At 41.0% G+C, this 12,548-nt stretch overlaps 1 protein-coding gene across 7 annotated transcripts in view; it reads left to right on the top strand.

Moving 5' to 3' along the window:
• Positions 1-12,548, top strand: part of BABAM2 (BRISC and BRCA1 A complex member 2) — a 475,326-nt gene that overhangs the window by 366,447 nt on the left and 96,331 nt on the right. For all 7 annotated transcript variants that reach the window (XM_029231734.1, XM_029231733.1, XM_029231732.1 and 4 more), the window contains 2 exons: positions 9,078-9,177; positions 12,182-12,252. In XM_029231734.1, the coding sequence (XP_029087567.1) occupies positions 9,078-9,177; positions 12,182-12,252 (171 nt within the window). The remainder of the gene's footprint in view (positions 1-9,077; positions 9,178-12,181; positions 12,253-12,548) is intronic.

The following is a 12,548-nucleotide window of genomic DNA, read 5'->3' as shown; positions in this document are numbered from 1 at the left end:
GAATAATTCACTCATTCCTAAAGACTAGTATTTGAAAATAGTTTCTCTTCTTAAAGAAATTTTGGTGGAATCGTACTGCAGGTAACAGGCCAGGGATCAAGATACAACAAGAGGAAACCAGCTTTTCCTTCCCTTTGCCTGTTCATGTCTTGCGTGGCCGGGCATCATTATAAGTAGTTCATACCATATCTTTTTTTTCTTTTTTAACATCTTTATTGGAATATAATAGCGTTACAGTATTGTGTTAGTTTCTGCTGTATAACAAAGTGAATCAGCTATATGCATACGTATATCCCCATATCCCCTCCCTCTTGCGTCTCCCTCCCACCCTCCTTATCCCACCCCTCTAGGTGGTCACAAAGCACCGAGCTGATCTCCCTGTGCTATGTGCTGCTCCCCACTAGCTATCTATTTTACATTTGGTAGTATATATATGTCCATGCCACTCTCTCACTTCGTCCCAGCTTACCCTTCCCCCTCGTGTCCTCAAGTACATTCTCTACATCTGTGTCTTTATCCCTGTCCTGCCCCTGGGTTCATCAGAACCTTTTTTTTTTTTTTTTAGATTCCATATATATGTGTTAGCATATGGTATTTGTTTTTCTCTTTCTGACTTACTTCACTCTGTATGACAGCCTCTAGGTCCAACCACCTCACTACAAATAACTCGATTTCGTTTCTTTTTTGTGGCTGAGAAATATTCCAGTGTATATATGTGCCATATCTTCTGTATCCATTCATCTGTCTGTGGACACTTAGGTTGCTTCCATGTCCTGGCTATTGTAAATAGAGCTGCAGTGAACATTGTGGTACATGACTCATTTTGAATTTTGGTTTTCTCAGGGTATATGCCCAGTAGTGGGATTGCTGGGTCATATGGTAGTTCTATTTTTAGTTTTTTAAGGGACCTCCATACTGTTCTCCATAGTGGCTGTGTCAATTTACATTCCCACCAACAGTGCAAGAGGGTTCCCTCTTCTCCACACCCTCTCCAGCATTTATTGTTTGTAGATTTTTTGATGATGGCCCTTCTGACTAGTGTGAGGTGATACCTCATTGTAGTTTTGATTTGCATTTCTCTAATGATTAGTGATGTTGAGCATCTTTTCATGTGTTTGTTGGCAATCTGTAAATCTTCTTTGGAGAAATGTCTGTTTAGGTCTTCTGCCCATTTTTGGATTGGGATGTTTGTTTTTTTGATATTGAGCTGCATGAGCTGCTTGTATATCTTGGAGATTAATCCTTTGTCAGCTACTTCATTTGCAAATATCTTCTCCCATTCTGAGGGTTGTCTTTTTGTCTTTTTTATGGTTTCCTTTGCTGTGCAAAAGCTTTGAAGTTTCATTAGGTCCCATTTATTTATTTTTGTTTTTATTTCCATTTCTCTAGGAGGCGGGTCAAAAAGGACCTTGCTGTGACTTATGTCATAGAGTGTTTTGCCTATGTTTTCCTCTAAGAGTTTGATAGTGTCTGGCCTTACATTTAGGTCTTTCATCCATTTTGAGTTTATTTTTGTGTATGGTGTTAGGGAGTGTTCTAATTTCATTCTTTTACATGTAGCTGTCCAGTTTTCCCAGCACCTTATTGAAGAGGCTGTCTTTTCTCCACCGTGTACTCTTGCCTCCTTTATCAAAGATAAGGTGACCGTATGTGTGTGGGTTTATCTCTGGGCTTTCTATCCTGTTCCATTGATCTATATTTCTGTTTTTGTGCCAGTACCATACTGTCTTGATTACTGTAGCTTTGTGGTATAGTCTGAAGTCCGGGAGCCTGATTCATACCGAATCCTAATAGAACATCTGCTAAGTTCATTTGTTGTTTTTCAGGGATTTAAAAGCTTTTCCATATGCTAACAGAATACTGATGGTAGACATCTGTTAAGATTGTCCCTCAAAGGCTTTTCTGAGATGTTAACAAACTTAAACACATTTCTGAACAAAAACTTGGTGAGTGTTCATGTCATTAGACAGACTCTGTAATTACAATATTCTCATCTTTTGTATTTAAGTATAACGTTTCCTTGCTTGCATTTCACCTCCTCTCTCCTGGAAAGTGTCCATCAAGTCCTCTGGCCCTCAGAGTTTCCAGGGGTTCATTTGCCTAGAATGAAAACGTCCCTAACCACTTCAGTTCAGGTACCTAAATAAGTTTAATTAATATTCCTGGAAACAGCCTTACAGGCTCAGTCAGCCCAGGCATCTGCCTGAAACACCCAAACCAGGAGGAGCCTGATGGATCTGACACATGTGGAACCAGATGTCACAAAAGTGATCATTGAAGACCTAAGTGTGGGGTAGATTTAGGTCAGAGAGACCTGGATTTAGATGCCCTTCTGCCATTTTACCACCTACGTGACTTCAGAGATGGTTATGCAGCTTCTCTAAGCTCTAGCCTTCTCATCTGTATAATGGGGTAACACCTCTCTCAGAGACTGATGTGAAGAGGAGAGGATATCATATAGGAAAAGCACTTGGTATAGTGCCTAATACATAGTACTTCATAAATGGAGCTATTATTCACTACTCCATTCTGTGGAGAATTCATTTTACCAACTAAATCCCTCATATTGCCTTTTAAACTCTCTCTATTTATACTGTGACTAAGCAAAGAATACCTGATTCAAATTATCCATATAGTATGCCTCCACATTTTTTTTTTTTTTTTTTGCGGTACGCGGGCCTGTCACTGTTGTGGCCTCTCCCATTGCGGAGCACAGGCTCCAGACGCGCAGGCTCAGCGGCCATGGCTCACGGGCCCAGCCGCTCTGCAGCATGTGGGATCTTCCCGGACCGGGGCACGAACCCGTGTCCCCTGCATCAGCAGGCGGGCTCTCGACCACCGTGCCACCAGGGAAGCCCCACATTTTTAAATTACTCTATTTCATAATTCCATAACCTTCTAAGTAATTTAACTTAGCAATTTCAACTTCTTTAGACTTTGCTCCAAATAGGAACATTTTCTGAGTGTTTAATCATACTTATCATTGTCTCAGAACATTTCCATTTTTATATGTCCCTCTAAAAATGGGAAACAAGAAATGGAATACAGTGCTCTAAGAAGACCTGATTTTATGCTGTGAAGTATGTTTAGTGGAAATATTAGATCAGGTGCATAAACGTAATACAGCCAGGCCCACACTGATGCTTCAGTGAACCTCTCATCCAGTGCGACTCCCCAAATTTTCTCCTACTTATAAACTTAACTTGTCATTCTGATCTTTTATTTTCTTCTCCTGTTATACTCATTGAGTTTTTTTCCATTTTGAATTACAGCCTGATTTTGTTTAACTGAGCGGTGGAGAGACTCTTAAGATGGCTCCAAGTTGAATCTATAAAATGAGACAAGGGCTACAGCAGCTCTAGAAAATGCTTTACTAGGAAAAAGAAAATCCAGTTAGGAAAAAACAAAAACAAAAAGCAGACTCTTTCCATGGTGTAGTGTTTATGTACTTTTGGGTTTTCAGAACCTACATATGATTTTTTTTTTTTAATCCTACCCAGTTAACTTCTTGTGACAGATGATATCGTAAGAAAAAGTGAGATGACAAGGTGATGAATTTCATGTATGAAGGCTTTTTGAGGATAATTTCAGCCACTTATACTACTGTTTCAGTATGTAGGTAGGGATTAGTAGGGGTAAGAGTTTTAGAAATTCCACACCATCCTTCTTATGAAAGAATTTCTAAAGAAGAAGGACACAGGCTTTGGAACCAGAAAGACTGGGATTCAAGCCTATCTCTGCAACTTACTTGCTGGGTAATCTTGGACAAGATACTTAGACTCTTAGAACCTCAGTTTCCTCATCTGTAACTTGGGCTAATTAGGTCTATCTGGCAGAGTTCTTGGGAGGTTTAGAGATAACGAAATGCCTATTAGAGTGCCTGGCAAAAGTGGATACTCAATAAATAACAGTGACTTTTGTCTTATTGTAATGGCTTTCCTGGCAAGCCACCAGGAAACATACTCTGTCATTATAGAGTGCCCTAGATTCTTGAGGTCCCTGGCATTTCTCTACCTTGAAAGGAAGTAACAGTGGTGCCCTAGTCACATATTCAGAATGGAAAACTCAAGTCCTTAAACAGATTTAGGCATACAGTTCGTGTTTGTTGGATTGAATTGAAGGCTCACCTTTCTTTAGATTTCTCTTAGCTTGGGGCCTAGTGGCTGCTGGTGTCCATCTATCATCCTTGAAGTTCCCCATTTCCATGCTTCACCCTCCAACACTCCCCTGAATCATACTATGGAGGAGGCAACCAGGGCAACTTCCTCTCCCTCAGAACCCGGTTCAAAGGCAGAAGGGGACACTAAGGCCGATTGAAGCATCTCTGACCTAACCCTGGACATAGAAAACTCACACAAGAGGCATTCTTGAATAACGTCTCTCTTGGGGTGCATGGTGCTATTTTAATATTAGTGTAACTCTAATTGTTACTTTAACCCTTGAGAGAGATGGGTCCTTTTGAGAGTAGTGTTATCCCCGCTGCACTCATGGAAAGTTGAGTAAGACCAAAGAGAGCAAACTTGGCAGCAGCAAGAACTACAGTTGAAAATCATTGGCCCTTCTTGTTTTCTCCAGTGCCAAATCATGTTTTCTTCATTTTATTTGGCCGGTAAGGTAAAGCCCAACATGGGGAGAAGGGAGTTATTATTCCATAATGAGTTAAAACCCTATTGTCCCAAGTCAAGCTTGCAGACAGGCTGACTGCCTGCATTTTTCCATGTCAAAATGCTCAAAAATATTTCCTTTATGCTGTTGACTGTAGCCAATCCAAGTCTTCAATATTAGAGACGCTCTGAATATTTGCTGACAGAGCAAGGTCCACAAGGGCTCAATTAGCTGTATTTGCATGGAAACAATAGTATTAGTACATAGACAGTTCTTATATTTGACTTTTAGAGCCAAGGAGACAGACCTGGGAATGTTTTTCTGGCTAACTTTCGGTCTGTTCAACTCCACTGTTGGAAAGGTTTCTCATGCTCTGGCCTTGTCCTTCTAATTTCTATCCACAGATTCAGTTTCAGTTCTAAGAATTATCAAGCAGTTTCATGTTTCATTACAGTCCACAAAGAGGTAGACGGTGCTTTCTCATCCAAGCAGCCCTTTTCACCCATTTCTTCTCCCAAGTTCAGCCTGAGACCCTGCCACACCAATTTTGGTTCCCCACCTTTTAGCCCTGCTTTCTCCCTGCACCGCTCCAGAGATCAGAAGAGTCTACAGCCAGTGGTCCCTTTCATCTCCCCCTTACCCCTTCCCCAGCCCCAACTCAGCCACTTAGTGAGTTAGTGAGGCCCTGCTTCTCGCCAGCCAGCCCTGCATTCCTGGGAATGGCTGAGTGAGGCCGGGCGTCCCTGCACAGGGTGAGTTTTCTGTTGTACATGCTCAGCCCAGTATTTTTTGATTCATGAATATTAAAGGATTCGAGATCACAAGGCCTTACCTCCTCCACCTTGCACACTTTGAAAACATAATAGCTCTTTTATTTCAAGGCACTTGACTTTGTTTATTCAGTGCGATCAGGGCAGCATTCAGGCTATAGCAAGCCTGTTAAATATTTACCAGTGAGGCGGATATTTGTACATGAATCAGTGGCACTTATCAGCGTGTGATGCTGGAAGTCAGGTTCAGAACCCTCACAGGCAGAGAAACTGCTGAGTTAAATAAAGCGTGCAGCGAGTGTCCTTTAAAAACTCAACTCTCGTTGAAAACTATCCTTGCTGGTATCTGAAGTGCTTCACACATTGAGGCTTCCCCTGCACAGCTAAGTCATTCACGATTGGACATGACAGAGTGGTCGGTCCCTCACATCCAAGAGGCAGTGGATCCGGTTGTTTGATGGTTGGGGTGGGAGAGTACTGAGGTGTGAACAAAATCGGGAGGAATACTTGTCCCGCTGCCTTGTGGAAAGTTGTAAGGGGAGATGGGCTGTACAGCACAGTGCCTGCTTCGGTGGTGGTCTGAGTGCTTCTAGAAGCCCTTTAGCCTCACTGGAATCCTGACCCTGCTCACTTACCAGCCATACCCACTGTGTCTTTCCATCCCTGTAGCCCTTTTTTTTTTTTCCCTAAGATTTAATTTTTTATTTATTTTTGGCTGCATTGGGTCTTCATTGCTGTGTGCAGGCTTTTTCTAGTTGCGGCGAGCTGGGGCTACTCTTCTTTGCGGTGCGTGGGCTTCTCATTGCGGTGGCTTCTCTTGTTGCGGAGCACCGGCTCTAGGTGTGCGGGCTTCAGTAGTTGTGGCGCATGGGCTTAGTTGCTCTCTTCCTTGCAGTGTGCAGACTTCTCATTGTGGTGGCTTCTCTTGTTGCAGAGCATGGGCTCTAGGCGCACGAGCTTCAGTAGTTGTGGCACGCAGGCTCAGTAGTTGTGGCTTGTGGGCTCTAGAGAGCAGGCTCAGTAGTTGTGGCGCACGGGCTTAGTTGCTCTGTGGCGTGTGGGATCTTCCCAGACCAGGGATCAAACCCATGTCCCCTGCATTGGCAGGTGGATTCTTATCCACTGCGCCACCAGGAAGTCCCCTTGTAGCCCTTTCAAGATTAAAATCCCCCCTGCTCTCAGGGAGGCACATAATTCAGCAGTAACAGCAGCCTGGACTCTGGCAACAGGCTTCCCTGAGTTCAGATGCTGGCTTTACCATTTCCTAGTTGTGTGAACCCAGGGAAATTTCTTCTGCTCTCTGAGCCTCAATTCCTTCACTTGTAAAATCACAGTGATAATTCCCACCTTGTTGAATTGTGGAGAGGATTAAATTAGATAATGAGAAGGCACCTAGCAACAAGGGTTAGTTCTTGATAATCACAGAAGCAGAGTGCAGAGAGATGGGCCTGGCAGCAGAGCAGCTGGTCATTGGATTTCTCCATACCTCTGCTTCTTTCTATTATTATAGGTAATTTTTGTTTAATGGCTGTATTTCAGAGGCAGAGAGAGAGTTTCAAGTTGAGAGGATTACTCACACGCTGTTTTCACTCCTTGTATTCAATTTAGTGAATGATTAAGAACTTATCCTGTAATACTATTTACAGGTCAAAGGCCATTACTATCAATTCTAGGGAACTGTCCGAATTTTTTTTTTTAATTTTATTATGTTAAGGATTGTTCCTCTAAGCAACCTATGAGAAGCCTGGATCTTGTTCTTCTCTGTTGTGCAGATATTCCAAGAACCACAGGCTGTAAATACTGGATTTATTTTTCTTGTACTGTAGAATTTTCTTCTTAATCTGTTTTCCATCCTAATGGAACCATTAGACACTTCCAGTGAGATGTGTGCCCTCTGTGTACTTTTGCATGAAAAGAGGGGACATAAAGCCTTCCTCTCGTTCACAGAAAGTCATAGGAATTTTCCTAGCCTTCTTCAGAGCTGAGGCTAAATCTCATCCAATGTCTACTCTGAGAGTAGCGAATGGAAATGATGTCCTTGCCGATTCTGTGCAGTTGCAGGGTGTACATGACATATTCATGTCATACTTAGTCAAACGCTGTCTCAGAATTTTCTCAGTTGTCAGTTATTGTGCTTTTTAATTACCATCTGAGTAGGATAAGTCAACAGCAAATACTTCCACTCCATATTGAGTTGCTCACACCACCTGGAATTTTATTTGTTTCTTGGGATTTCTCATTCCTGTAAATAAATAAACATAATATTCATTTTTACCGGAAAAATTAATTTCAGAAATCTGTAGTCAATAGGGAGACAGGCTGGATCTGGAGTCCTTTGAGCAGTTACATATATTGTTCCTTGTACTGCAAACTCTAGGCTGAGTCAATCTGCTCTACACTATTTGAAAATGATTTTCTAGACTGTTACTGTTGTGAAATGTTTTGCTTCCATTTACAACCTCGTTACTGTGGGGACTTGGGTAATGAATAATCACAACATTAAGAGATTTTAGGGGTCTTTTTATATTCCGTTGTCTTACAGAGAGGCTTTAAGAGGCTTACAGAAATATATACGTTAAAATAAAATTCAAATAAGAAAAACAAATTAGGACCGAAGGAAAGTGAGAGTAGGAAAGAAGATGAAATCAAGATTAAGGATGATATACAAAATGCATGCTATAAGGTTCTGAACAATTTTTTTAAATAATCTTAACGCTGGTTAATTAAACTGAAAAGAGAATATCCAGGAAAGTTCTGGAAAGTGTTTCTGAATCAACAGCGTCTTAGTGTTTGGATTGATGATTTTTGACTGTACCTTCTTGTTTAGATGAATTGAATATCAGTGTTTACTGGGATTAGTTGCACACTTCCTACCCATATTGACCCACAGACGCGGGACCCCGGTGTTTCAGAAAATGTTTAATTAATTGCCACCATTTAAAAATTGAGAGATTAAATCATCTGGATTTCTGGCTTCACTTGAAAAATTAGGATCTGGTAAGACCAGGCTTGTATTCCTACATGTCAGAGATAGCTGGGGCTGATCAGTGAGAGCCCTTCCCCACTGTGCACAAAATCCCCAGTTCCTTCAAGAGTCCCCACCTGGTTCTCTCCACTCATTTACAAAACCTGCCTGGGCTGGGTAGACCCCAGGCTTTTGCATCCCCTGCCCTAGACCACTTGCCTCACACTAAGAATGAGGAAACTAAAGCCCAAGGAGGCTGCCCAGGGCAACAAAGCCTGTGAGCTGCAGAACTAGTCCCTTTGGTACACTATTACACCATTGTGTCAGTTCAGTTTTGTTCAGTTTAATGAATGACTTACCTTTGCTCAGCCCAGTTATGAACTGGGCATAATCAAGAGTATAAAAGCCTGTGTTTCAGTAACAGGTACAATCCATTAATGTTGGTACGACATTTACCCACGCCAATCAAAATCTGCTAATTTGTACTGTTGTGTGATAGGGTCAGGAGTTGCCATTAATCGTTAGCTGTCAGTCACGTGTAACATGAACGTGTTGTTTTAACAAAATGGATAGAATATACGTGGAAATGTAGTTGTAAAGTGAAGCCCCTGTAACCATCGTCATTACTTCAGGCAGTTGGTGGGCAGAGTTGGACACGAGAAGCCAAGTCTGTTTGGGGTGTCACTTAAACTGCCTGAGCCCTGAGAGAAGTGTCCATTGTTCTCTTGTCCTTCCAGTGCACTTGGCGGCTCCTCAGCTCTTCATATCCCAGCTTTTCCAGGAGGAGGATGTCTCATTGATTATGTTCCTCAAGTGTGCCACCTGCTCACCAACAAGGTAAAAGCAAGTCCTCTGCCTCCCCCACCTTGTGAGGCTCCTTCCTCCAGTGTCATCTACCCAGCATCATGGTGCACACACCATCCTCTGCACCCCATCCTCTTAGTTTCAGCCTCCGTGTGACATCGACCTTTCTTACTTTGAATTACATCTCATCAGTTTCTCTCCTGATTTCTTTGCCCTCCTTCCTTTTCTGAGGATTCTGACCTCCTGTTCCAGTCTTATCTTCATCTTTTAAATGTATATCTCCTGTTTCTTGAATTTCCTTTAGGCCCTAAGTTTTTGCTAGATCTTACACCTCCTTACAGTTTAAAATTTTTGAACTTTCATTTCCCAATTATCTGTTGCATGCGTGTGTGTGTGTGTGTGTTTGCCACTAGTTAATATCACAGTAATTCTGTAGAGCTGCTTTTATCTCTTCCTGCTTTTCTGTACTGCACTTCTTAATAGTTGGCTCTTGATTCTCCCTGTCATGTCTAGGCGCAGTTTGCCAGAGTCCTGCTTCTAGGGGCAGGATTTCCAGGTCAGCTTGTCTTATAGTCAGGCACATCAGATTATCTAAAGCCGTCTCTTAGCTGTGTTAATGAGCCCTTACACTGGCAAGTAGCTGAGTTTCCACTAATGGTTGTTGTCAGCTATTTCTACAAAGTATAGAATATGCTTGTTAATGTCCAGCCAGTGTATGTAGCTAAAAACCGGAGATATTAATCCGCAAGCAATACTGACTTTGTTTCTTCTCCCACATGGACTCAGTTTGCTTAATTCCCCAAATCCTATTTTCTTTGCTCCTGTTGACTTGTTCACAATGGCTTGGAAAATAAATCTTTTGTTTGTCTCTTTCATTCAAAAGATAGCTCATCTCTATATAGAAAATATTTTAGAAATATAATAATATTTCAAAGGCTTCAGTATTATTTTTTAAATGTCAGAGAAACTAAAATCTGGCAACTCCACAGTCTGTGGGCTCGGTCCAGATTCCAGGGTATTTAACTCTCACAGACCGGTTGCTGCTCATTGGACCAAATTCCCCCAGCCACTGCCCTCCTACAAAACTGATCAGAGCGCAGATTTCTTATTTACACTGGGGGACTTTGCACTGCCTTCAAATCTAGATATCCCAGTATTATAGAGAAAAATGCAAATTTGGTCTTCCAGAACCAAGAAGAAAAGCCTTTTTAAAGCTCTCCAATTGAGATTAATTTCTAGTCATACATTTTCCTCAAAAAAATTGTAATACCATTTTCCCAGAAATACAAGAATCAGTCAGTTTTTCTTATCTGGTTCCCTTTCATTAATTTTGCTTGTCTTTTAAAATTGATGTTCTTCTCCTTGCCACAAACGAGGACAGTATGGGCTGCTTTTAGAAACAATCTCTTCAAATGAATTTCCATAATTACATTGGAATCTATCTTTATAGCCAGTTTTGTTGTGGGTTTCTGTTAGAATGGTTTTCTGTTTTTAAAATCAAGTATACAGAACTGTTTTCATCCCCTTTTTAAACAAAGCCACTTAAGCAAACTTATCATCTGTTTTTCTTTTCCCAAAATAACATTTCTGATCCTGCATTAAGCCTGCAAAGCAAGCACTGTTTTTATAAATTGACATAAAACCCCTGTTATATAAATAGAATTGTTTTACTTTTAAAGGGTACAAATGGCTATCAGTACCAATTGTGTCAAGGTTATTTCAAGCACTTTATCTCGGGCTTTTGTTATCCATGGAAACTCAGTGTGACTACAGCCAATATAAACGATTTGGGGCGTCTTTTTCTCCCACTGTTTCTTTCAGCCATTATGAAGACATTTCATAAGGAATGTATTTTTGTGTTAGAAGCTGATGGGTAAATGACTAACTTTCAGATGCCTAGCTTAATGAGTTCACAAATTTTTTTTATAGAAACTGTCATTTGGTGATAACAAGGAAATATAAAGAGGCAAAATAAAATCTCCTGTTGTAACACTCCTTATTCTGAATGTTATGAGCTTAAAAAGAAAGAATTGAGCATTACTGTGCCTTTTCAATAGGCGTTGTAGTTCAAGATAACCAAATAGACCCACTGGATGAGAGGAGGCTCTTCTTTGTAGAGAATTCCAGCTGATAAATGCAGATGGAATGAGAGAATACAAAAATCACCATTTTTTCAGGCCCTAGTGAAGTAATCGATTCAGACAAGGATCTCCGACAGATACTAAAACCATTAAGTAAAAGGTTCATGGGAACTAGATCTTCCCATGCTTTGAGGGGTGTACCCCTGGATTACTCACTATGGCAGAGGGGAAACACCCCCTTACAGTAGAGTGGTCTGGCTGGCATCGCCTTAACCAATGATCAAACTCAGTGTTACCTAGGAAGTTTTCTTGCCCAAAATATTTAACCTGAATCTAGTCACACCTTTAGCTCTAACTTCCAATTTTAGGAAATACAGAAGGTAGAGAAAAAAGGAAGGAAACAATCAGAGAATCGAGAATACAGAATAAGACAACTAGCCCAGTCTCTTTGGAAAGTCAATATTATATACACACATCCACATCCCAGGAGGTACTATTATTCTATAGTAAAAGACTTTCTGAATTAAATGCCTGATCCCTGTTTACACCCTGCTTTTTTCAAAAATGTTTTGGGGACAATTGGGAAGTTTTGAAAATGGACAGCGTACTAAATGAATTCAGAGAATGATTACTAAATTTGGTATAATAACAGTATTGTGGTTATGCAGGAAAATGTCTTGTTTTTCGGAGATGCGTGCCTAAGTGTTTAGGGGCAAACTGTCATGATGTCTCTAATTTCCTTTGGAACATTTCAGCAAGATTGATTGACAGGTTGATAGGTAGGTAGATGGCTGGATAAAGCAACTAGACAAAATATTCACAGTTGTTGAATATAGGTGTGGGAATATGGGTGTTCAATTTGCTATTCTTTCTACTTCTCTGAATCTTTGAGATTTTACATAATAAAATGTTTAATGATTTCCTACTCCACTTCTCAGCTTTGGGTTCTATTCCAGGTGCAGTATGTGATTCAAGGATATCACAAAAGAAGAGAGTATATTGCTGCTTTTCTCAGTCACTTTGGCACGTAAGTTCTTTGTTTAAGCCACGAATCAATGACGCACTCACGTCCTGATGACCCTAATGTAAGGGCTTGATTAAGAAAATAGCAGTTCTTCCGTATGATACCTCCGAAAGCCATTTTGATTCTTCTTGGTGTGTTGCTTACACTGAAGCTCCCAGGAAGACTTTTTTCTTTAGCATTCTTTAGCAAATAGTAGAATCAAATACCTTCCCTGGAGCAGCGCATGACTAGCCCCAAGCACTGCAGTAACAGTGGGCGTAAGGCCTGCTTCTTCTCAGTCTCTTTATAGTCTGCACAAC

This window comes from Monodon monoceros, unplaced genomic scaffold, assembly GCF_005190385.1.
Source record: "Monodon monoceros isolate NGI ecotype Baffin Bay Population unplaced genomic scaffold, NGI_Narwhal_1 Super_Scaffold_19, whole genome shotgun sequence".
NCBI classification, from domain to species: Eukaryota; Metazoa; Chordata; class Mammalia; order Artiodactyla; family Monodontidae; genus Monodon; species Monodon monoceros.
This window is presented reverse-complemented; position numbering and strand designations above follow the sequence as displayed.